The sequence below is a fragment of the Aulonocara sp. 'chitande type north' Nkhata Bay genome, linkage group LG4, assembly GCF_057382095.1.
Source record: "Aulonocara sp. 'chitande type north' Nkhata Bay isolate Kocher_YH1m ecotype deep benthic linkage group LG4, A_spYH_male_GT1.1, whole genome shotgun sequence".
In the NCBI taxonomy this organism is placed as follows: domain Eukaryota; kingdom Metazoa; phylum Chordata; class Actinopteri; order Cichliformes; family Cichlidae; genus Aulonocara; species Aulonocara sp. 'chitande type north' Nkhata Bay.
The window spans coordinates 991,937-1,018,031 of NC_141347.1; the positions used below are offsets into that span (position 1 = coordinate 991,937).

General features: G+C 37.6%; 2 protein-coding genes across 5 annotated transcripts; one reads left to right on the top strand and one right to left on the bottom strand.

Annotated features, from left to right (window-relative positions):
* Positions 1-740: 740 nt before the first annotated feature.
* praf2 (PRA1 domain family, member 2) lies at positions 741-6,580 on the bottom strand. The gene is made up of 3 exons (XM_086287849.1): positions 6,352-6,580; positions 4,508-4,725; positions 741-3,231 (listed from the first exon to the last, which is right to left on the bottom strand). Exons 1-3 carry the CDS (start codon positions 6,528-6,530, stop codon positions 3,092-3,094), a joined length of 537 nt encoding a protein of 178 aa, XP_086143975.1. The 5' UTR covers positions 6,531-6,580; the 3' UTR covers positions 741-3,091.
* A 3,510-nt stretch (positions 6,581-10,090) lies between these two features.
* copz2 (COPI coat complex subunit zeta 2) lies at positions 10,091-25,809 on the top strand. 4 transcript variants are annotated; one of them, XR_015128707.1, is made up of 10 exons: positions 10,091-10,234; positions 17,558-17,626; positions 18,589-18,673; positions 19,392-19,483; positions 21,249-21,304; positions 21,916-21,993; positions 22,203-22,254; positions 22,503-22,665; positions 23,165-23,203; positions 24,863-25,809. XR_015128707.1 is itself a non-coding variant. In XM_086287851.1 (9 exons), the coding sequence occupies exons 1-9, from the start codon at positions 10,217-10,219 to the stop codon at positions 24,908-24,910; spliced, it is 537 nt and encodes a 178-aa protein (XP_086143977.1). In that variant the 5' UTR covers positions 10,093-10,216; the 3' UTR covers positions 24,911-25,809. The 4 variants fall into 4 exon arrangements, 2 of the variants coding, with proteins under 2 accessions (XP_086143977.1, XP_086143976.1); XR_015128706.1 differs by having other exon boundaries at positions 22,503-22,611; XM_086287851.1 differs by lacking the exon at positions 22,503-22,665 and having other exon boundaries at positions 10,093-10,234.
* Positions 25,810-26,095: the final 286 nt, after the last annotated feature.

Genomic DNA, 26,095 nt, shown 5'->3' on the forward strand with positions numbered 1-26,095 from the left:
AACATATTTCTAAATATGATATTTTGAATATCACCAGCAGAGCATATCATATGGCTACATCCCTAACACCGAAAAATTTCCACTGTGTTTGTCTAGAATTAACACTGTAAAGTTAACAAGCGCAAAGAAACAGACCTGAAACTGAGCATTCAGGTTGTGCTCACTCTCTCGAGAAGGGTCACCAGAAATGCACAAAGAAATAAGAATTACATAAGTAAGAAAATATATAGATCATAAATCTCTGTCTGTTCTAAGGTGAATCACATTGTTTTCCATCATCTTGCAGCAAACAAGGAGTTTCCCCTGACCTATACAATGTCAAAGTGCCTCATAGTAGATGCTCCCTACCTTCAGATGCTGCTCACAGGCCAAAAACACACAACTGCTACAGTGATTTCCCTGGGTGTCATGTCAGCTCTATAACCACAGCCGAGCACATTAAAGCCACAGATACAATGTAAGGACAGACCTAGGTTAAAATCTGCCTCTTTTTATAACATTTGGTGAAGTAAGATAGATTGATATAATTTCTTCTGTATTCTAACCTGCCAACTAGTTGACTGTGACCTCTGTCTGGCGTTCGCTGTCATACTTTTACTGTAAGATATTTACTTGGTACATCATTCTGACAAACCAAAGGTTCTTTGAAAATCTCTATATCATGTTTTTTTGCACATTAATTTAGTTGAATTTATTCCATTTTTGGCATTGCTTACTAGAAAATCAGCACAAACTGCAGTTTGACATTCTTTTTTATTTATAAAAAAATGCTATAAACATTCCAGGACATTGTTCAAGAAACACAATTCAAACATTAAGCTGATTTGAAGGCAACACTTCAGGATTTGTTACATTTTTATCGTCATTCAACAAACTTCTTTCAATTTACATTCTTGCAGCTCGGATTTAAGTGTCCAAAGTTATGTTGTGAAGCAGGGTCAGACCAACCATTAAGAGGGTTGGCTGATGGTTAAAAAAAAGATTAGCAGAAGCATGACTTGTTCAGGATCTATAAGAATCACGATTGCTGTGTTTACCTGTACTAACAGAGATTTTCAAATCTGTAATGGCACATATACAACAGGGTAACAAGTTCTTTAAACATTAAAATGTGCACACATAAACAAAATCTTATATTGTTTACTTCATAATGACTGGTTTAAAGAGAACAGTACTGGAGGAACCTTTTTGAAGCATTATTTGCAAACTTGCATTGAAATGAACAGAAGAAAAGTCACAAATAGGATTAAAATAATATATTCAGTCACAAGCGAGATCACTAAAGTCTATCAACATTTTCTCTACAGTCCAGAAAAATAGTGAAGAAGATTTTCAGACAGTCTGTGCTGAGACACATCAGTGTGGCTAGGAGAAAAGTGTACTGTTACCACAAATGCTCTTAAAGCAGGCAATGCATTTTATTTATGGTAACAAAACTTTATTAAGAAATTCTAAGAAAATTTTACTTTACTGATCTCCTCCTGAAATGGTTTAATCAGCTGTCAGCACTGAGAGACTGGGCAATCCCAGTGATAAGAAGATGTGGAATGTAATGGGGAGCTATGTGAGTAAAGCTTATTCTTCTTGAGAAAATAGATATAATAATTATTTTTAAATATTAATTTGTTTCTTTCATACACCTATTCTGCACTTATTGGTCCTCAAAGATTTCTACAATCAATCAGATTTATCCTGACCTCATTCTTCATATCACACCAAGATTTTCTTGTAGCACAACCCCATTTTTAGCACCAAAAACAGGAAACTGACTTATAAAAAATTTGGTTAATACAGGTTGGGTTACTACAATACCAAGGGTGTTTCAAGATTTTGGCTCTGCTTGTTGTATTAATACAAAATATCCATCTTATAAAGTCAATTTCTGTTGCTGCTTCCACAAAACCATATTAGCTTAAATGCTATAATGTTTATAGGTTACACTACATTTATTGCCTTGTTACAAATGGATTGATAGATAGTTTGTAATTTTGACTTCTAATGTCCCGTATTGGCAGGACAGTCAGATTTATTTGGACGTTACACTTCAGCTCTACCAAAGAATTGACATAAAATATGGAAGTAGCCACTCTAAAGTCGCTGATTGAATACACAAGTTCCACTGCGAAGCCTTAAGTTGAGGTTTTTGCCTGTGCAACCTAGATGTTTTAGTTTTTAGTACTAATAATACTATTATGTCAACGGGGAAAAGAAATAACTGAAAACAGTAGAGTACTAAAAATCAGGGAAAAATATATTTGAAGACATTTTTGAAGTTAACATTATACAATTGATTTGTAATTGTATGAGGAAAACATGGTTGGATTGATACTTGGGCGGTTAGATTCATTATTCAAAGTAAACAGGCTGGGCTGGTTTAACATGAATTCTGCTAATAATCTCATATGACAGCTTTTAGGAATAAGCTTTGTCATACTTTAGGATATGGAAATAAAAAGGATTACTTGGTATTCAGTGTGAGACAGGATGCAGCACAGTTTTTGTTCTGGTTCAGACGGTTGATTTGAAGAGTGCAGAGGACAAAATTAAATTGTGGCATCAGATCTCACAACAGAATAAAACCCACAAATCATGGTTTTGTTTCTTTCTTTTTTTTCTTTTCAAAATACATATTTTGATGTAAAAATAAATTTTCTAGATATTACACACTGGACGGATATAAATAAGCCACTTTGAGAGTGTATGTGTTTTTCTTTTTAAGTAATTTCCAGAAATATTTAGAGTTTATCAAGCTCTATGGAAATATCATCCACAGAAAGCTAAATACATGGTTACATCACTTCACATGTAGTGAATTGACAGACTTTGCAAAACAATGTGCTTAAAGTGCAAAGACAGACCAGAAATGACTTCATATCTGTTGACTTCTGAGACTGTCACCTGTCAGTCATGCTGTTACTTCTGATTTTGATCAGTTAACAAACCAAATCACAACTTGACATTTTTTGGCTGACTCCCCCTCTCTCGCTATGGTAATGTTGTGATGCTCTGTTTTCTCTCCCTGCTATCGCCCACCTACATCTTCACCTTCATCTCTCCCCCCAATTGTCCACCATCATCTTCTTCATTCTGTTTAGGATCCTGCCTCCTGCTCCTGTCCCAAGGCCTCTAAAAGAATTCCCATTGGAGTCCTCTTCAAACCAATGCTTTCGAGTTTGTTTTCCAGCTTGTTCTTCAGACTGCGGAGCCTCACTGATGCATGGATGAGAACCACTGGAAAGAAGAGAGACAAGACTTTCTGTCCAACAGAACTTTTCTGCTTCTTGTTTGAATAAGACCCACACACACTGCATTCAGACACACAATAAGTCCTCAACAAGTTCTGCAAACTATTTGCTTTCCTTCTTCTAGCTTCTGCTCAAATTCAGCAGCTGTCCATATTGACACCAAAAAACAATCATGTTATCTTTGGATGACCAGGCAGCTATTTTCTTATCTGTAACACATTACCTAATAATAAAGGCCTTTATTTTATAATAATATTTATAATTTTTCATGCTTCGATTTATGTTTGAACCTTATCTGTGTTTTCCCCAAACAAGCTGCTTTTTTGCAAATTTGTGCAAAAAAAGTTGATAACTTTGTGGTTCTGGCTAGAATTTTAAGTCTTTTTCTAGAGCGACAACCCAAAAATATGATGGCTCTACCCACAGCATAATTTCATAAGTTTGATTTTAGAACTTAAACTAACTTCCTAACAAACAAACCTATGGCCTGAGTTATAATTGCTATGAAAACCCAAGGACAAAGCAATAAGTGGTTCAGGAGAATCCAACAGAAACGTGAGGCTGTCATCTGCAAGAAGCCTTTACACGTCATACTATTTCCCTTTAATGCAATGAGAGAATTGTACAACCCAATAATGAATAACCATTAATTTACAACGTGTCCTTTTAATGTCTCATCTCTCTTTTTTTTTATCCAGAATGCTCACCTGCAACTCCTCATTTATCCTATTTTGTATCAAAGCACAGGTACAAAAACTCAGTATATGTATAACTTCTCTCAATTTAAATATGAGCAAGAGACAGAGTCAAAACATCAACGTTTTTTACATTGCAACACCAAGACTGATCGGCAAACACCATATACAGAAGTAAAGATGGGGCTGTTATGCAGGCTATGATGCTATCTGCTCTACCACCTAGCTGTGGCTCAGTAGGTAGAGCTGGTCATCATGCATCAGGACTTTAATGCCTGGCTACTCCAGAAATGTCTTTTAAAAAGCAACTTGATAAACAACAATGAAGACAAATTTACTGATCGGTCAGACTAACTCACAAGTGTTGACTCCAGTGCTAATAAAGCAAACCAATGTATCACATGGCAGTGGTTTGGAAAGTCTTTAGAGATGTTGATTTATCAAAACCAAGCCCATGCACTTGTGAAAAGAATGCCTGCTTCACAGGTTCCCAAAACAGCCAAACTTTGTTTTCATAATCTGGTCAAATTTGCAGCATACGATTTAGTGTGTATTTTTCTGTCTTACTGAATATAGGGAAGGCTATCCCAAACAGAAATACGGCCACTCCTCCCAGCACTGATATGAAGAGGTAGCTAGCCACAAGAATGGCCAACATAGAGACTGTTGGGTGGTTTCTACGGAAACGGCGAATAGGAGCTTGGTTCTCTGCAGCCCAGACAAAGCCAGTGAACAACAAGGTGACCACCGTCATGCCAGTGAAAAGCTGGAAGGGCTCGAAATACCTGAGAGGAGACAGGAATAACTGTAAGTAATGGATATACATAATGAGACTAGCATCTTGACCTCCAAAGACCCGAACTCTTTCATGTCATGCATTTTCAATTTCTCTTTGCTATTTGGGCTGATTGGGACCTGATGACTGTAAAAATAAAGAATTACGTGATTTTTTTTTTTACCTGATTTTTGGTTCTGAAAAAAATGACATCCACATATGAAGAAATTAGTTTTAAATTTCGATAGAACAGTGGCAGTATAATATCCTCGTAAGTGGATATCAGGTCCTTGTAGAGCAAAATTTAGTATTTTGGTCCAGACAACCCAAAATGTGATGTCCACATATGTGGACGCCAGGTCCTAGGAGCTTAATGCTTAATAAGGAAAAAACAAGTATTACTGAGAGATTCTCTGTTGGTTCTGCCAGTCACTGAGAAATCAGCTGCTTAAACCCCGTTCACTCAGACCAAGAAACTGGTCAGTGATCCTGCTTTCTGGTACAGACCCCTGATCTGTCGTCTGCCTTTGTTATTTGGACTAACTGTAATGAACGTTGTCCTGATTCACTCTCTATGTTATTGTCATATACAGACTTTGGATATTACTAAGTGTACTATATAAAGTAACTCTACATGAATTCATTGAATATGTTAGCAGTCCTGTTGGAAACTAAATTCAAAGTTCAACAAAAACGTGGGTCTGAAAAACTGTCTACAGCAGATGAACAGTGTGTGCATTCAATGTCCTAAAGAAAGTAATTTGAGTTTCTTGAGGAAAAAAAAAACAAAAACACAAACAGTGCTTTTCTTACATTCAGTGTAAATAATCTAAATTGTGGTGCATACCAGCAAGCCATATTGTGCCAGAAGAGAAACTACTACAAACTTCTTTCATCACCTTATGTACTTGTCACATAAGAAGATGATCTTGATTAGTCAAATTGAAACTGGATGATATGCCTCCAAGTCATCTGCTCCACTCCTTAAAGTTACAACTTGCATTTGAATCTTTTGGTTCAGTGTGGTCCAGAAGATTCTCCTAGTGCACGTTTATGGAGGCAGGAGGTCTGTCCACAATTAAAGTAATTAAACTTGAACCAATGTGGAGGTTGTTTGGTTTGATGTTTATTTCTAATACGCTTTTCATCCTTCCTATGAGCTCACTGTCCGGTCTCTAAAACTTGTTTGTTCCCAATTTGCTACTCTATAAAAACAAACAAAACAAACAAAACAACACACACTCTTGGTGCACAACCTCAAATTTTGGGTTTAAGGATAGAACTGGAAGGAAATATGTTAGTCCTCGGACTGTGTGGCATTTCCTTTAACGTGCTGTAACAGATCGTTGAGATCAGCTGCCTTCTTCCATTCCCACGAGAAATGGAGGTTGGCAGATCTGACTAAGATGTTCATTACTCCAAATCTGTGTCTCGCTCTCGTGTGTGAAACTGTATGGCCAAGAGACGATGTCATGGTCATGGAGCCTGTTCGTTTTGGCTGTTGCTGAAATGCAAGTCACTAAAAGGAGTTCAGCACAACCCTGCAAATTCATAAACTTTGCTGCTTACTAGAATGAGAGAGAGAATGGTCAGTGTGAGAGGGGGGTGCTGACCACGTCAGAACAACGAAACCTACCCCACTATGAGCAGGAAGCCAAGCACGCACAGGAAATAATTGCTCTGGTAGTAAAGCAGGTTGTTAATGATGCGGTTATTCCAGCGGTCCAAGTTACGCACATCTGGCGTGGCGAACCGGGTCGAACACAGGAGGAAATCATCCAGACTCCGGAGGGGTGGCGGCTGCACGCCTGCCATCTTTTCTAAGCGATAAATACACGAGCTTTCCCAGAGTGCAACGGGGGACGAAGAAATGGGGAAGAACGCTCCAGAGCCGAACTGGCTCGAGCGCGCAATCCCTAATAGCGAGAATGCGCGCTCGTCCACGCAGTAGTTTGGGAACACTGAAGTATCCTTACTAATAGTAATACCTCTTATTACCACTCACTTGTAGCCCGTTGTGTTTTGTACTCAGTCAATAAGTGGAGCATATTTTAGGATGTTAAAATGTTTTACATTAGTTAAACTGCCACGTTTGCCATTTTTATCAATTAGCACCTAGTTTCGACTGTATTCAGTAAAATCGATTATATTACACAGAGTCCACGCGTGGCACAGGAAAAAAAGTTGTTTTTTTTTTGAAAGGCACCCATAGTTGCTTTGTGATTTAATCTATTTAATATTTTTATTTTGTTTTCTCAATTTTATATAGTTACTGAAACTATAAAAATAAATTTGAGTATTCAGAAGAAGGGAATGGTTTTGGGGTTACCTATTCATGTTTTCAATCTTAATTTGTAAAACTAAACTTATGAAATAGATGTACCGTAAAATAAAATGTTTCTGTCCCTCCAGGTGTTGTCTTCAAAAATACTAACAAGTGATAATTATTTGACTTCAAGGTACAAACCTCTGGATACGTCCTATGATTTCTTTGAATGATACCTTTTGGACAGAGGATTTAGATAGTTCCACATATCAACAATAATATGGTAAATGGTAAATGGACTGGTTCTTATACAGCGCTTTTCTATATCTGAGCCCTCAAAGCGCTTTATGGTTCTGCCTCATCATTAATCTGAAAACACAATTTTCTCTCTTTCATTAATGCCGTTACAATTAATTTTATACTAGTGTTTCATCTCTCAACCAGCATCTAATTCTTTCAAACCTTTCCAAATAAATAGTCCCACTGGATCAAACCAAATTTGATCCAGTACAAATTAACCACAACAATTTTACAGATATTCTATTCTTTGTTGTTTTAAATTTCCAGGAGAGACCTTTGTCAGACCTTTGTCATTGATAGTGAGATTTGCTGGCTGAGGCAGCTGAAAAACTGACCACAAGCTATGACATTTTACAAAGTGAGACCTCTGTGGGAGGTGGATATGAAACAGTATACTTACATACCTTGCTCATACATACTGATCACTCTAGACCAGAAATGAATTTGAGATATGGTTGGAGTAATTCATATCTTTGCATTTATCACTCTTTACAAAGCGTGATAAATGCAGAGGAGGAGAGCATAATCTTTATTCTTTTCATGGCATTCTGAAGGAAGCATTGTGCTGCAAGCCATCACGAAAAAAGCTCGTAATTCTTCAAAGCCAGTCATAACAGACAAAGTGCTGTGCCAGTAATCGCCTTTTATTTAAAACATTCATGTATCAATGTGCAAAAACTAAGACATAACTGTTGAAATGGCTCTTTGGGTTGTTCTTCCTTTGTTTTGTATGTTCATCAAATGTGATTGTTTTTGTGTCAAATTTGGACTTTTTTTATATATCTATTTATTTATTTTAGTGTGTTGTGCGGTGCCGTTAATTGTACAGCTTGCTTAACCTCTTCACATCTACCAGGTCACCAGTGACCGATTTAGGTCTAAGATTACATCCTGCTGTGAGTATTCTGCGACCCTCTTATGGTCCTCCGTCCATCCTGCTTAGCTCCTTCCAGCTGTCTCAGGATCTCCTTAGGGTTGCAGTGGAGGGCTACAGAATGTGTGACCACTACTTCAAATGATGGGTCTGCCTTCATCACCTCAGGGTTGCTGCTTCACCATCTTCAGTTAGATACAGTCACATTCCCCACCATGTTCTCTACCAGTGAAAATTTCCTTTACTGGACAGCACCCAGACCTTGTCCACAGTGACATTGCCACCCCCACTACCCAATGCAGTTGAATGAGAACATGGATAGGACTAGTGGTAGTAACTTTTCCAAAAAGTACTTTATTGAAGTACAGTTTCAGTGTGCTTTTTCTATATATTTTTTCTGTATCTTACTCTACTTCTGCATCACTATATTCTTGATTCAAATGCTATACTTTGTGCTCCATACCATTATTTCTTTTAGTTAGTAATTTTTTATTTTGCTTGGTTATGAAGAATAATGCACAGATTAATTGAATCTTAAACAAATAAATAAATAAAACAACAAAACTTTCCTGCAGCAGACTGGAAGCCAGTCCAGAGTGAACAACGTCAGCTGGGATAGATTTGGGAAGTTAAAGTTGCATAAAATGTCATGTACAGGACATTTGTCTTCTACAGAACATAAAATAGATATTTGGGGCAAGCACAGAAGCAGCCAATATCAGGTCAACTGACAATCTGTGTGGATATTCATTCTTCACGCTCTGTATTTATTTTTATTCTAATGTGCAGATAAGTGTCAGGAATGAAAATCATGCATATTTTGAGCATTTAGAGGTTGAATCCTCGAATCTCTGCAATACAGGTATTGATAGCAACATTAGCACAGCTACTAGACATAATAGCTACTTTTATGGAGAAATACAGCAGGTTACAAAGTACCAGATTTCTGTAAAAATCAGTCCTTACATAATCCACAATAACAAACACTTGTTGCATTTTTATGTCATTGACAAAAAAAGAAATGTAGAACCTACATGGGGTTATTTGACCAAATCTGCAAAAGTATGGGGGATCAAACAAGAGACAGCAACACAGTGGTGACAACAAAGGCATGAGCTTGTGAACAGTATAGGCTGGTGGGATGCAAATGAAGTGACTATGGCTATATGCACTGCAGGATCCTAAGGTTGAGATGTCTCTGCAGGTAAGATCTGGGTACATAGCACTATATGAGAGAGGTTTGACTACCGTATAGATTTGACAGTATTTAATATAATCACCTACCCCCACTTAACATGATCAGTGCACTTCACATTTCAGCTGAATCATTCAAACAAAGAATTTGATTTTAGTAATGAATGCGTTTTTCTAATAGAACACAAAAGAATAACCAATTACCTCTATAAAAGGTTTACAGTGTTTTTATTTGTGATCTTTCTCATTTTACAGGGAGAGCGGAACATGTAAAGCCTTGACTGTGATTTTCTTACACTGTAAAAATACAATGTTTGCTTTTCCAAATTCACCAGTCAGCTGTCATTATATTTCTACATCATAGCAGAAATGCACAAAGAACAGTTTCCACATCTAACTTGTTAAGATCTAAAAATACTTTCCACCAATCCCCCCCCCCCCCCCCCGTGGAATATTCGTGACATCACCACACTAGGATTAGGAAAAGTATTGCAGTAAATAACTGGATCAAGGAATGATTTTACTGTAGATGTGGATCGAACTAGCATGTGCGGGGTGGTGTGTTTGACTTCCGCCTGCTACATGTGGCACATGAACTGCTCTTATCCAGAGTAGACTCCTTAAGAGCATCTCGACTTTTATCGTGAAAGGCTCAGACAGACAAGAAGTGGGAGGAGGGCGAAGCGTCGGGATCGCGCTTCACTCCTATGGTTCTATTCGGTTGGCTGCTGCGAGCGCGTGAGCGCGCCCGGGCGGCTCCGTAAAGAAGAGAAAGAAAAAAAATAAAAGCGCTGATCTCGGCGTGACAGCTCAGAGCTGTCCACGTCAACACACCGAGCGAGCGGAGCGACGGCAGCAGCAGCAGCAATGGATTCCACGTCTCCGGTGAGCCTCTCCGCCGTTTCACCAACTAGAACGGGAACCAGTGTTCTTTCATTTCCAGGTGGATGGGATATTAATGTGCTCGGCGGTTTATATATTTTGGTTAGCAGTGTGCGGGACATTTGTTGCACTATAGCAGTTAAGGTGTTCGGCAAGAAGGGGGGTGGTAGACAGGCGGGAGGGAGGCTGGGAGGGGGGCTTGGGTGCAGATTGTCCATAAAGCAGAAACAGCTTTTATTTTTAAGTTAATGCTAGTGGACTCGGACTGGAGCTGACTGTGGACACGCAGGCCTGGTAACTGTCACGAAGCTAAAGTCACACTTTTTCTTTCTATGTGTATGTCATATGTACAAATATTATTGCTGATGGTGCTGACAGCGCGACAACTTCTTACGTTGTGAAGTAAATTCCATTACCGTGGAGCGGCTGACCCACAGCTGTTACACACTTATCCACACAGAGTCCAGCGTGGAGCGCAACAGGATGGCGCTACACGGTAATCAAGCAAAGCTTCGGTTCCTGCACGGATCACGCGTGTAAAGCGGACACTGTAGTGTTTAATGGAACAAGCGGTATGGTTAAAGCCGGTCTGCGTATTTAAATGCCTGCGTGTGTTGAGCATATGTGGACTGACGTGTAGACCAGAGCAGGTGCCACGTCCACTGTTCTCTCTCTCGCTCGCTCGCTCCTCTTTTGCCCTGCGCACCATTTATTCACTCCCTCTCGCCCTCTCTCTCTCTCTCTGCGTGTGTGAGTGTAAGTTTCTCTTTCTCTCTCATCCGTGCTTCTCCAGAATACCTCTATCTGTCCTAATTCTTTCTTCTTGGTTTACTCTTTCTCGGCTCTTAAAAGTATGATCTTAGCCTGCTTATCATCGTTTTCCTTATAAAGGACCGTAAATTGCATCATTTTGCATACAAAACTAGTGATACTCCTACACAATGTTTTGCTTTGTTATATATTGTTGAACAATATGCAGCAAAGGCAAAAAGTAGCTTTCTTATGTAATTTTACTAAAGTATTTTAAAGAAACTTTGCATTTTACTGCATGTTACTGTAGAACTTTGGCATTTTTTACATACAAAATCCTTTATTGTCCCAACAGCCCCAACTCGAATATCTATAACAGGAGAAATCTACTTGATAATGAATGAATATCATATAATATAAGGGCTGTTACTTTCAATATACTTATCTATTTACACTTTTCTAGTCAGTAGTTTCTGTGTAAGTAGTCTGTGAGTGTTGAGTATTTTTACATTGTGGCTTTGCTACTCAAGTAATCACCATGTGTACTACAACAAAGTAACTTAATCTAAGTGAAAGATTCACATTTTCCATTCCTTTCTTTCAGCTCTAAATTGGATGGAACAGCCACAGCACCAAATTGCTGCTTACATGTTTATAAGAGGAATACATTCATATATAGGACAGAAAGCAGGGATAATGTGTTTATTGATATCAGTGTACTATTTTTAGTTGTGTTACAACCATTTTCCACTGGCTAAATGTTCAGAGATCGTGGTTTATATTGATATTGATGTTTAAAGTAAGAATCTTCTACAATTAACTGGCTGATTTACAACTAAAAGTGAGCAATGGAAAAGTAATAGCAAAAGTCAAATATAAAAACATGTATCTCGTGTATAAGGTAGGTCATGTAAAAATGCAACTCTTTAAAATACTACAGATGCCACTGGTTACTGCCCAAATGTTACTGGTATAGATGTTGGCCTACTGCATCCCCATCCATGCACTGATGGATATTTATCCAAATACTTTTGGATAAATGTAACTGTAACTACAATTCTAAATTGACATCCTAAATAAAGTAATATAAGTACATTATTCTGATAATACTCAGAACTGCATCGTCAGCGTATGATTCTTACAATGCCAGCTGTATAATTTGATTTACGTCTAGCTAATGTAAATTATCTGAGTAATTCTTTTACTTTTCTCTTACTTCTTCTCACCATCTTGCTCTTTCACTTCCGTTGAGATTTTTGATTATGCGTCTTTCTCAGACTCATTCTTTCTTTTTCCTGCCTCCCTGGTTTCATCTCTGCCCCTTCTTGCTTGTATGTGTCTTGCTCCTTTCTCATGCATTTGCATCTTAATAATAGGGTTACACCCCCTATTTACTATTGCATGTCTGTGAAATTAAAGTTACATTTACATGATCTGTTTTTAATCTGGCCTTTTCTGGTTCTTTTCTTTTGGATCACTGTTATTAAGTGGAGTCATTTAAAACAACTGATCCTTCAGAAAAAAACCCCCACTATAAGTTGCACATTTAAAACACTGGGGGACATGGTTAACTCTCAATATCTACACAGGGGATTAAAAATATTAATTAAAAAAAAGGTCAAGTGAAATATTCAGCCAACAAATTCATTTCACATAGATGCTAAACCAGCTAAGTCTGTACTTGGTTAGCTAGCCCAATTTACTGGCCCAGACATGGTGAGAGCTGCTGTTGCTTCTCCATCTCCATCATCATTAGAGCTTTGCTTGTCAATGTACTAAAGGAGTTATTAATAACTCATGTTATCTTCTCAACATGTTGGCCAAGGTGGTTAGCAAGAGGAGACTAATCTATTACAATGATAAATCACTAAACCCCGTTTATTTGTTCATGCTAACTGTGCTTCCACACAAAACGCAAGTTTTGCAGCTCAAAACTGATCTCAGAGATTTGAGACTGACATTGTAGTCCAAAAGGTGTAGATGAGCCACAAAATATTTTCAAAAGTTTAACATTATAACAGTGTACCAGAACAATTAAATTAAGAGGACAATAAAAGTATCAGCCACAGGGGTAAAATTTATAATCAGTATTGAACATCCGACAACCCTTCAGCAAAAAAGAAACATAATAGATCACCAAACTACGGAGCCCCTCTGATGACATGGTCCAAAAAATAAATAAATTGTGGCCACAAAATACTATTTCGTGGGCACAAAATGGGTATAACGTGCGCACGAAATGCTAATTTGTGGGCACAAAACACTTGACCGATAACCGTGATCCTTCCCAGGCCCTTGCAGTTGGTTGGCAATAAAATCTATCCCGGCGTCCAGGTCGTACTTACGTCTGTAAAGCAACTGGGCTCTCAATAATAATAATTGCTATATAACTTTTGCACTGTCCACTTCCTGCTGTGACAAAACAAATTTCCCACGTGTGGGACTAATAAAGGTTATCTTATCTTAATATCCTGTTTAAATGTCTCTCCGTAATAATGGTTCCTTGCAATGCCAGGATTTTCAAAATGCATTTGTAGCTCATTCCCAGCCTAAAATAAAACTCAATCATACTGTCTCTGTCCATGGTGTATAGGTTTAGCCTACTCTTATGCTTATGTCTCTACACAGCTGTCCAGGAATTGTATCAATATGATGTGCGCACGTTATCTATTTTGTTGCCACAAACGCATAATTCGTTGCCACGTTATACTCAATTCGTGCCCACAAATTAGCATTTCGTGCGTGCGTTATACCTATTTCGTGCCCTCGAAATAGTATTTTGTGGCCACAAATAAGTATTTCGTGGGCACGTTATACTATTTCAAGGGCACGAAGTAGTATTTTGTGGCCACAATTTATTTATATTTTGGACCATGTCATCAGAGGGGCTCCGTACCAAACAGCAAAGAGGTCATTGATAAAGTACAGTTCATTTTTTAAATTAAAATCAATGTTTGACTTTAAAATGAGCCACATTTAGCATTTCCTTTATTACAGCATCAGCTAAAAATATCCTTTATTTTGCAAATTGTGTTCCTACCATGCAATCGCATGGCAAGATGCTGTAAATGGACCAAACTTCAGTCAGGAGAACTGAGATAACCCATCCACAATACGAGGTTAGTCATTAATTTACTGTTGCATGGGCTGGGCTGTAGTTACATCATAAGGTTTTAAAAACTGAGCTTTAAAATGTATAGTGGTAATAAAAACAGAGGCTGACAGTGATCACTGCCTTTTTTTAGGGGCTTGTTCAGATTAAATAGAACAAGATACAAAACATTAAAACATGTTAAAAACACAACAGCCTTAATAAACGCAGAGTAGTTTGGACCCAGAAGCAGGGTTGATACGTCATCACTTAAAGACCGGATACTTAGGGAGACAGTATTTGTCAAAGTAACATCCACATGAATGGCAGAACCCAATAGAACATTGAACAAAGCATCACACTGCCTTTGCCAGCTTGTCTTCTTCCCATAGTGCATCTTGGTTCCAGGTGTTCTTCAGGTAAGTGACATACATGCCATCCACTTGATGTGAAAAAAATTCAAAGATTTGGCAGACCAAGCTACCTTCATCCATCGCTCAAAGGTCCAATTCTGATATTCACATTCCAATTGTTGCCACATTCCACGGTGAATAGGGGTCAGCATGGCATCCTGAGTGTTCTGCGGCCATGATGCTCCAACTGTGTATTCTGAAACCTTTCTATCGGAATCTGCATTACATTTTTCAGCAGTTTGAGCTACAACAGCTTGTCTCTTGAATCCGACCACACAGACCAGCCTTCATTCCCCATGTGCATCAATGAGCCTTGGCCACCCATGACGTTGGTTCACCACTGTTCCTTCCTTGGACCACTTTTGATTAGGGATGGGTATTGATAAGATTTTCACGATTCCGATTCCATTTTCGATTCTGTTTAACGATTCGATTCTTTATCAATTCTCTTATTGATTCTTTTTAAAAAAAGGAGACCACTAAAGTCAATTAGCTTAGAACTTTGTTTTATATCTTCCCTTTGAACAAGATAGAAATTTAGGAGTAGCATGGCCTTACAAACCCAACAGTGAGATCTTAAGAGATCCAGCCTATGGCTCTTCAATGGGGTGTCACAGGGTCCCCGGGGAAAAAAAACTGTAAAATAATAAAATAAATATTCTTCTGTAGGAATAACAAAGTATAACATAAATTATTCTGTAGCAATTACACAAGAATATCCAGTAATGTCCCTGCCTACAATTAAATACATTCACTTACCGAAAATCGGGGCATCTGCTGTGGCAAATGGGTGCAAGCCTTTTACCACAAACTTAGTCACTGCTCAAACTTAGTCACATTCGTCTATCCTGGCCTGAAAGGAGACGCTACCGGTAGACTGCAGCGAGAACTGCCAGCATCTGAGCCAGCCAGACTCTGTCTCATCATGGTCACTAAATGCACAGTAATAGCAGGTTTTGTAATAAGGCGGATCGCGCTAACATAATATGCACTGTTAGTTGATTATTTACCTGCCGCATTAACGGGAGAAGACGTGCAAACGTTACCGCTGCTGCTGGGTTGAGATTCACGAGTCCGGAGCGGAATTAAAATCACGACATTCATTTAAGGTCATCGCGTGTTTTGTGAGCAAATGCTTTTGCATATTCGCAGTGTTTCCTCCCTCAAATGAAATATCTACTTTGCAAGTATTGCAAGTTGCCCTGTTGTCATCCGTTCTCATAAAGTATAACCAAACTTTTGAGCGTTTAAGCCTCTTAGGCGCCGTTTCCTGCCAGGTAAATGACGCTCCGCAACGTGGTGACGTCATTCGGGGCGACTGGAATCGATAAGGGAATCGTTTGCAAAAATGGCAAACAATTCCAAGGAATTGAAACAGTGGGAACCGGTTCTCAACAAGAACCGGTTTTCGATACCCATCCCTACTTTTGATACATATTGAAAACTATACACTGGGAACATCCAAGAAAGAGCTGCAGTATTGGAGATGCTCTGACAGTCATCTAGCCACCACAATTTGGCCCTTGCCAGACTCTCTGGTGGAACAGAGGCCATGATGAAGAGTTAATCAGTGTTATTCATATCACCAGTCAGTGATCATAATGTTATGCAATGTGGATATGAAAGACAGGGTCAGAGGCAGATTGCACCAGAAGTTTCAGTATTCAAATCTCTTTCCAAAATATGATTCTTCAGCTTGATATCTGTTAATGAGTTTAAGTTTGCTGTTTATCTAAACATAGACTGCACAATACTTAATAATGGCTGACATATTGCACCTGGACCCTTCAGCACTTAATAAAACTTACTAACTAGGTGACTGCTGAATGTACTCGTGCTTGTAGCCATTAGCAAACTAGCTAAGAACAGAGACATAAGCATATAGGATCTGTTCTCATGCCTGAAACTCATATTTGTTTAATTGGACAGTGGTACATTTGTCTCCTAGTAACTAATTCATAATTCAGTGGCATCTTTACCGGCTAAAACATGTTCTGAAGACCCAATGAAAACTATTTGATGTAACATTTTTTAATATAATATGTATTGGGCTATAGGTTGACATAACCTACACTCCATGATCAGAGATATTCTTTTTATACTTTAGAGTTTCTGGTTTCCTGGAAAAATATTGAGAACTCCTTCTGCACTTGGTAGCAAATAATAGTCTTTATTTTTATGGCCTTGCCTTGTGACTTGAGCTAGCTGCTAGCTTTCCTTCAGTCAGTTGTCAGCATACACCTCACGTGCACTTTGCTAATCAGAATGTTGTTAAGAGTAGGTATTTCTGCTGCATCTTCACCTGCTTCCAGGGTGTATGGAGAAAGGAAAAGAAAGGAGTAAAAAATAGTATTAAGAATGACCTCGTTGCATGACAAATTAAAGTAAAAGACTTGCAGTACTTGTCATTGGTTATGTAGTGTTTACCTACAAATGCTATATGCTATAACTACAGTATGTTGGAGTATGTCCGTGTATGTTTACTCATCACTTAAAGTTCAGTCAGCATCAACATAACAAGAAACACGTTTGATCAAATGAAGGATAGACTGAGCCATCTACAGCTTTAGGACTCTGGTTATGTGAGCCTGGAATACTGGACTTTGGATGAGCTAAGTGTCTGGTCTAAGTTCTGTGATACACTCTGACTGTGAATCTGTGCTAGTCAGTGCATAACAGAACTTTGTCCCGGGTCTGAAAAATCATCGCAGGGATGGACAGATAGCTGTCTAGATGTGGATGCAGGAGAATGGAAAATGTATTAAGTAGAAATATGTGATAATTCCCAGAACTGGAAAACTGTAAAACAAACCAGGATAAACAACAAAGATTAAAACACTGAATAAACTGCAGCATAAATTGTAGAAACTGGTTGGACTGGGCAGCTTCAGTGTGTGTAAGTAGATGAGAGAGTATTTAAAAGAGGCTGCTGCTGCAATGCTCTTTTAAGTGTTATCCAGGTATGAGAGGAACAGATGTGACTGAAGCTATGCTATTATGTTCAAGATGTTTCCCCAAGATGACTCAGCGAAGCTAAAATATTTTCAATGTTCTTTCTGTTTATCGCTGCAGGAACCGTCCCTCTACACAGTTAAAGCAGTTTTTATTCTCGACAATGATGGAAACAGACTTTTGTCAAAGGTGAGTTCAATGTGGTCTTTACACAAGGGAAAAAATGGAAGCACTTTAATATAAACTTTGTTTTGTATGACAAAAATATGAAAGGGAGTACTTTCATGAATAAGTCACAATATGGGACATAAGTTTTATATGACTTAAACATGAAATTTACATTGCACAATAAACAATAACCATTTACTACTGAGGGTAATTTAAATTTACTTCAAAGCCCTGTATCTGAATTTTTTGTACTTTTTTCTTGTAGAAAATGTAAACAGTATTTTGAGGAACACATTAATATATTTGTTAAGATGTGCCTTGATCAGCCTTATTGTTGTCTTATACATCTGCAATGTTTATTTCAGAACTGTTCCAAATAATTATTGCTGTACAATATTAGAAAGAGACCTCTGATGATTAAGAGCAGCACTTAGTGAGAGTAGGGTAGAAGAACGTCCTTTCTTCAAAGCACCTCAATCAGGACCAGGATCAGTGAGAGACAGTCACCTGCTGTGTGTGTGTGTGTGTGTGGGGGGGGGGGGGTGAATGAAAAGCGAAGACAGAAAATAGGACAAGCGATGTCTGTAGAGTAAATATGAAACCAGTCAGTTAGCTTACCAACTAGCTTGGAAATTTCCAAACAAAACAAAATCTGAGTTTTCAGTGACTGATTCACAAATAACGACTGCCCTGATTATCACCAGCTGAGTCGTCTACCTACAGTCAGAAATAATAAGTGGCTATGGCCGAAGTAGATAAACCTGAGAAAAGATTTCTCAGCTTCAACTTGATTAAAGTAACTAACAGTGAGTGCAAAGGATGCCGCTGATATGTTTGTGTGGGTTAGGGGTGCATTTGATTGAGTTGATTTCATTGTTTGTAACAGTAAATACTAACTGGTAAAGTTTAACTATCAAGTTTAGAATTTATTAGCAACGCACTATGTAAGTAAACTGAGTCACTCATAAAAGTTCCTGTTTTAGTACTATGACCCAGAGCTTTACCCCTCCATGAAGGAGCAGAAAACCTTTGAAAGGAATGTTTTTAACAAGACACACAAAGCAGACAGTAAGTTCCACTCTCTTCTGTTTTATGTAGATCTGTTCTGGTGTGTGATGCATGCGCCCCCACCCCCACCCGTCGCTCCCTCCCTTTGTATTGTGCTGAATGTTCACAGACGTCTCCAGTGTCCAGACTGTTACACACTCTCTTGTCACTTGTAACCTAAATCACTTTTTACATTGACCTGGTTTCCACCCGCCAAACCATGCTAGACCATTATTTGTGGCAGAACGCTGTAGTTGGTATTACCCTTGTAAAACTTTTGGGTTTTCATTCATTTGGATGAAAAACCTGACCTACCCATAAGCTTTTTTGTAGGATTCCAAGTTTCACCCAACTGATACCTGAGTCTCTACCCCTGGCCTCTTTAACACGTTGCCATTATCTCTCCTTTTGTCCTAATCTTCATTCCTTATTTTCTCCACTTCTGCTTTGTCTTTCTTCTCCCCTTTTATGTTTTATCTATCAGTTCCACTCCTTCCCAACATTCATTTGTATCATTTGTTTCTCCGACTCATCTCCTTCCTCTCTTTATATCAAGTTTCTGTCTAATTGCTTTTCTGTCACTCGTCTCTGCCTTCTTTCCCTCTCACCCCTTTGCTTGCCTGTCACTATATATTTGGCAGTTGTGTCACTGAATAAACTTTATTTTACACTTCTATATAGAAGCAAATTAATAAAGTCATGCTTATGCTAACCCTGTCACGTCTCATTCTCTATCTAGATGAAATAGCTTTTCTGGAAGGCATGACCATCGTGTACAAGAGCAGTATAGATCTTTTCTTCTACGTTGTGGGAAGTGCTCAGGAAAATGAGGTGAATTAAATTTTGTCTGCCAATAAAGTACATCTGCAGTAATAAAATTAAAATTCATTGTGAATATGTTACGTCAAGTTTATCTGCATATGTTTTAAAAGGAGCTCAGTCATTTTTGTTCAAATGTTTACTCACATAAGCGTGCTTTTATTTTTTTATTTATTTTTTTATTTATTTTTTTAAATTTTATTCTGCTTTGTATTCTGAAGGCAGAATGGCATGTGTTCCATGTCACCAGACGGTTTCTTGTTTCTTCTCAGCTCTTAAACAACAAATTCATCCAATATTATTTTTCACACAAATCACATAAGTTACAGTAGTAACCTCTTAACAAGAGTTAGGCTCATATCAATATTTTTTTATGGAATTCTCAGCTGTAGGCACACAAGACAGTTTAAAGGTAATTACTTGTTGTTTCTAAATTCAGTTGCCTGCTCTGGTGTCACAGAAAGGTTGCATTTCTTATGCAGCATTCTCAGAGTCAGATTAATGTTTCACTGACATTAAGACAAACAGGCAAAGAAAGCAAAAAACAAAAAACCTTGAATAGGTCAGCATGTCCACTGGACACTGAGCCAAAGTAAGAATGAACATTTTAGGAATATAAGAAACAAAGACAGTGCTGGGGTTTTCTTTGCTCTGTTAGAACGTTGTTGGGGGTTATTTGAACTTTAATAATTCAGTGTTAGAAGTAAAATACTCCTTAAAGTTAATCAAATGAAGTCAATTGTCCAAATTTCTAGAAGACTATAAAATATTATATTATATTATACATATTATAATATTACATATATATTAATATTATATTATATATTATATTATATATTATATTATATTAATATTATATTATATTAATATTACTATATAATATAAAATAATACTATAAAATATATTGTATTTTGTCTACAATATATTGTAGACAAAATACAATATATTTTATTGTATTATGTATTATAGAAATACATAAATATAATATTTATGTGTTTCTATAAATACTCTTTGGTGCAATGCAAAAAAAAAAAAGTAAAGACGGAAAAAAACCTGGAAAAAGTTGTGTGTTTATACACTACAATTGAAAACTTGGCGATACCTTCACATAATAATGATTTCTATTGTAAAATGCTAAAGATTATTTTCAAGGAAAAATAAGATACTCCATGAAATCTACTTAATTAGTCTAGTAATTGCTCTTCAAATTGAGGTGCTTCAGGGCAGTAACATTTACCATAAAGGTTCAGTTAGCTACAGTCTCTTTCATTTGTACAGCCTGTGGGATTTATGGATTTTTTAAAGCTATTTTCAGGGATTGTTCTATATGTTGCAGTTGTGTGGAGATTATTTTGGGTTACAGCTTGGTTGGAAAGTTTTAAACCTATAATGATTAATAAAAGAACACTTCTCATGAGCAGCATATTCACCGATATCACAGGTGTCGAAATCCAGGGCTCGAGGGCCGGTATCCTGCAGGTTAAATGGCTAAATGACCTCCTCAACATGTCTTGAAGTTTTCCAGAAGCCTGATAATGAACTAATCATTTGATTCAGGTGTGTTGACCCAGATTGAGATCTAAAACCTGCAGGACACCGGCCCTCGAGGCCTGGAGTTCGACACCTCTGACCTATATACTTTGCTAAGCTGGTATATGTTGAATGTGCAATATTTAGCTTATTTAGGCCATGAAATCTAATTGATTCTGCTTTAACATCAATTTGCATTGATTTATATCTTTGTATCTCATATACTGACTTTTCTTTTTCTTGGTAGCTCATGCTGATGTCAGTACTTAACTGCCTGTTTGACTCCACCAGTCACATCCTCAGGTACCGTCTTCAAAAAAAAGTTTTTTGTTTTCAAGAAAAAACAAAAACTGCATAAGTGAGTGGTTTCATTGATATTTTGTAATGATGTTTAGAACAATACAGAGGTAATCAGAGCCCAAATAGAGAAATTCACAATCTTCTTTTTCAGACTTTTCTTCATGCAAATGAATTAGAGCTTTTGTCCTCCATGTAGCCTCAGTAGCATCAAAGTGTTATAATAAATAATGTGAAATATAAATAATTATATTTAATAAATAAATTAAACTAAATGACAAATAGTACTCCTTTTTCATTTTAACCTGTTAAAGCTCATATCAGAGTCCCTCACTGTTTATTGCAACATTAGTCAAACAATGATGGGTATGGTTACTATGGGAACCAATGCAATAGTAATGCAGTGTGTGAGTAACTGAGACTAAGGAGAGATTGAGCTATTGTGAGGGCAAAAAATAAAAATAAAGCAATTATGGGTTTTTAAAAAGCCAGAAATGTGAATACTTTAAGTTACTTAAGTTAGAGGAATAAAAACTTTAACTTAAAATGATGATGATCATATGAGATCCTAAGTAACGTGTCTAATGACGCGTGTAATTTTTTTATTTATCCTGCAGGAAAAATGTGGAGCGGAGGTGTTTATTGGAAAACATGGAAGGAGTGTTTCTTGTTGTGGATGAAATCATTGATGGGGGGTGAGAGAAAGAAAAGTTTATCCAACTAGAATAGTCAATATGAGTTCCTTTTGATCATTTTGCCTGATATTTATAGGCAAAATGATGATAGGTATTTCTATTATTAAAATAAAAAAATGTTTAGTATGTAAAATGCCATGATCCCATAAGCAATCCCAGTCCTGCTTATACAGAACTCTACCCTTATTGGTTGTTTTTCCTGTTGCCAGGGTGATTCTGGAGAGTGATCCACAGCAGGTCCTACAGAAAGTCAACTACAGGGTAAGATTTCTGTCAGTTATTCCCCAAAACCTATTGTATCAGTATAACCATTGGAAATTCAAACAGAAAACAAGTGTGTTAGATTGTAGAAATACAAATCAATGCAGGTGTTTGGTCTGATTAGAACGGCTACATCAAGATTTGCTGTAGCTCCCTTTAGCTTTTTTGACTTGCTTCTTGCCTTCTCTTCCCTGTTTTACTTTTCTTCCTGTCCTTCTCCCTCTCTCTCTTCTTCTGATTGGTGTCAGCTAATGTCAGAGCCAGCCTATGGCTTCGTCCTCTTTGATTACATCACCGGTAACCTAGAGGCACAAACAGACAGGAGCCAGCTGCTGTAGACAGACAGACAGACCGAGGGTGAGAGAGGAAGAAGGCCAATGTGAAAGATAGTGACGTGGAGAGAGAGAAAGAGTGAGTGAGTGAGAGAGTAAGAATGAATGGATGAGAAGGAGTAAGACTCAGTGAAGGGAGGAAGGAGGAATGGGCAAAACAGAAAAGGTAAATGCATGGTGGGAGAGCATGTGGACTAACATGTTATTTTTCTATACTTGATAACTATGACCTGCTGGTGGCGCTAGAGTAACACTGAAGACGTCATCCAAGTGAAAAGAGTTATTCTCTGGGAACTGTGTCAATCAGATAATTAAAGTGAATGATTGTATACCAGACGGTGCTTGCCCTGAAGCTACACCACAAGCATGGCTACAAGCTCCACTATGAATTGTGACTGGTTGAACTGTTAACTAGCACTGTTTGAATGTCACTGGGTTATAGTGTGCTATTCTTTGTTCCACAGATCTAATGCACTGTGTGTGTGTGTGTGTGTGTGTGTGTGTGTGTGTGTGTGTGTGTGTGTGTGTGTGTGTGTGTGTTAAGTATTTGACTTTTTTTCATGTCATTTTGATTACAGGCGGATGAGAACCCATTAACTGAACAAAGCGTGGCTCAGGTAATACACAAGCAAACAGACTCTGTGAATATCATTGCCAAAGCTATACACACAAACATGAAGGCATCACATGCATACACAAATGCAGTGTAATTCAGTTCAGTTTTATTTATATAGCACCAATTTGCAACAACAGTCTTTTCAAGGCAGTTTTAATTGTAAAGTCAATCCTTCAGTGGGTCGGAGCTGTTTTAGAGGCACTGGAAGGACATAAAGGCATTTAATAATGTCACCCCCAAAAAAGCTAATGCTCTATAACTGACACACCACAATGAAGAAAAGGAGGATAACCATTAGTGGCAGAAGAGGAGATTCTCTAGTTGACGTATCAATTGCTTACTGAGCAATTACAATTATGTTTTGAGCTATAACAGACAATGCCTGACCTCACATATTTCCAAAGTTTTAGTCACATGGTAAATGGACTGGTTCTTATATAGTGCTTTTCTACAACTTGCCTCATTCACCCATTCATACAAGCATTTTAATGCTTTTTCTGCTAAAGTGCTTTATATCTGACATTCATTCATGCGCCGATTGATGCATCGGAGAGCAACTTGCGGTTAGTTTTTTGGCCGAGAATATTTGGCATGCACATTTATTATTTATCTTGATTGATGGACAGATGGAGGAGAGCTGAATACTAAACTCAGAGATCATGTCCACTCGTGTGTTTTCCCCATTTACTCAAATTAAAAGAGTTTTTGAAAAGATTATAAGCTATGAACGTTCATACCTTGGTTGACATTCTCATCTCATTTCCATTAGTTTCTAATTATGCTGCCTGTACATGATGATAGAAATTTGACAGCTTGTAGATCTTGACCAATGCAATGCTATTGACTAAACACAACTTGCGGTATATCTTGACTCTAACGTGCATCTAACGTTTTTACGTGATCAACACAATAGACACGCTGCACATTAGGCTGCCTTTAAATGCCATACTGAATCAAGGGCCTTTAAATTTGAGCTTAGTGCGCCACCTGCTGGCCGATTTCTCACTGCTGTAATTTAACCTCTTCTAAGGACTGAAAAACAGTTAAAAGATAAACCAGTAAAGAACATACAAGAACAAGCCGTTGAAACATGTAGATTTTGAAAACATTAACCCACTGTATTTATTTAGTGGCAGTAGAACAAAGATGTGTTTTGTATTACGATTTTGTTGCGCTTTAACATGGTGGCATGACTTCACATGGTTGTGAGCATAAGCTCAGCCTGCCCTCTAGTGTTTAAACAGTCGTACTGTAGCACCATGCTTTACTGTGCAGGAGTTCTCAGTTATGTAAAGCATTAGAACCACTCTACCTTTACTAAACAGACTTGTATTCTACGGTAAGATACTTTTTGACATTATATTGTAATGTAAAGGGTAATACTGGACTGTGCTAAGGTTTCAAAAACTTCTGTAACACATATATGAGAGCAACAGAACGAGCAGTGTTATAACTAAGTTACTATAGTCTAAACCCAATCTTTTCCTAAAACGAACTATTTCTGATGCCTAAACCAAATACATATCAGAAGTTAGAATAAACACATTAAATGATATATGTGCATACTACACAAAGGTTGCATTTTCTGTTTGTTTATAAAGCAGTTGTCATTCATGTTTTGTTATTATATAATTTTCTTTCATTTTTTTTACTTTTGCAGGTTTTGCAGTCAGCCAAGGAGCAGATCAAATGGTCTATACTGAAATGACTGAAAACAAATCTGATTTTCCAAAAAGAATGTTTCCAGTCCCAAAGCTATTTTACAGGGCCAAACTGAAGGGATGGATGTTACTGAAGTGATGGCCAATAGGCTGCCTTAGGTGTGTTTTTTGTGACATTTTTTTTCTATTGTGTGTGACAAGTATTTAATTCATTTGGGAGTAAACATAGCCCATATGTGGAGGTGCCATTTAGCAAGCCAAATGACACTTCTTATTTTATTATCATAAGTAATATGCAGGCAGCTATCCAGTACCTGAATTATCAAAAGAAGTGCAAGAGATTGGTGGAACAACATTGTTTTCAGTCCCACCGAACTGATCGTGGCTTCTGGGTTTCTTTGAAGAGTTATGCTCCCCCCCCCCCCTTTCACATTGTGTGTGTGTGTGTGTGTGTTTGACTGTGTCAACAATATTACAAAGCCAAATTAATTTCTATTACAACACTACAAGAATACAGAAGGTAATACTAAAAGTTTGTTGTATTGAGTTTCAATTGACTCGTTACACTCATGATTTCCATAATGCTTCTTTGAAGCCCAAAAGCAAATGCAGTTATGTTTTATGACACTAAGAAGGCACTGTGGTACAGATGCAGGAAATCTAATTTAAGGAAAGTCTGCACATGTGAATGAATTTTAGAACCAATGGGAGCTTAAAAAAGATAAAAATAAATAAATAAAAAAGTGCACAGGATCCTGTGGCCAGAGTTACAAAGAATATTGTCTATTCTACTGTTGTGATGATAATTAAAGATTTTAAAAGACATTACATGTTTTGTTAGTGGAGAGAAATATGGCCAAAGAGAAACTAATTATTATTTTTACATATGAATGTTGTTTTCTCTGTCTGCAAGAGAGATAATAAAACTATATTTGTCCTGGTTTCAGATGGTCTGCTTAGCCATTATATATTCTTGTACTTTTATTTTTACTTTCAATTAGTTCATCCCCGTGGATGCCGCATTTATTTGCGTTCAAAAGTGTCTAACATAATGAATATTAATAAGCACTCTAAAGGACTTCGTTTGTGTGGGCGTGGTCTGGAAAATTATTTGCAGAAATCAGGTGACGTCAGTTGGCACGTGGTTAAATTCACCGAGCCAGTGGTTCGTTATGGGTTTATTTTCCGATGATATTATTGGCTGGCTGCCGCACACGCCTGCAACTCATCGG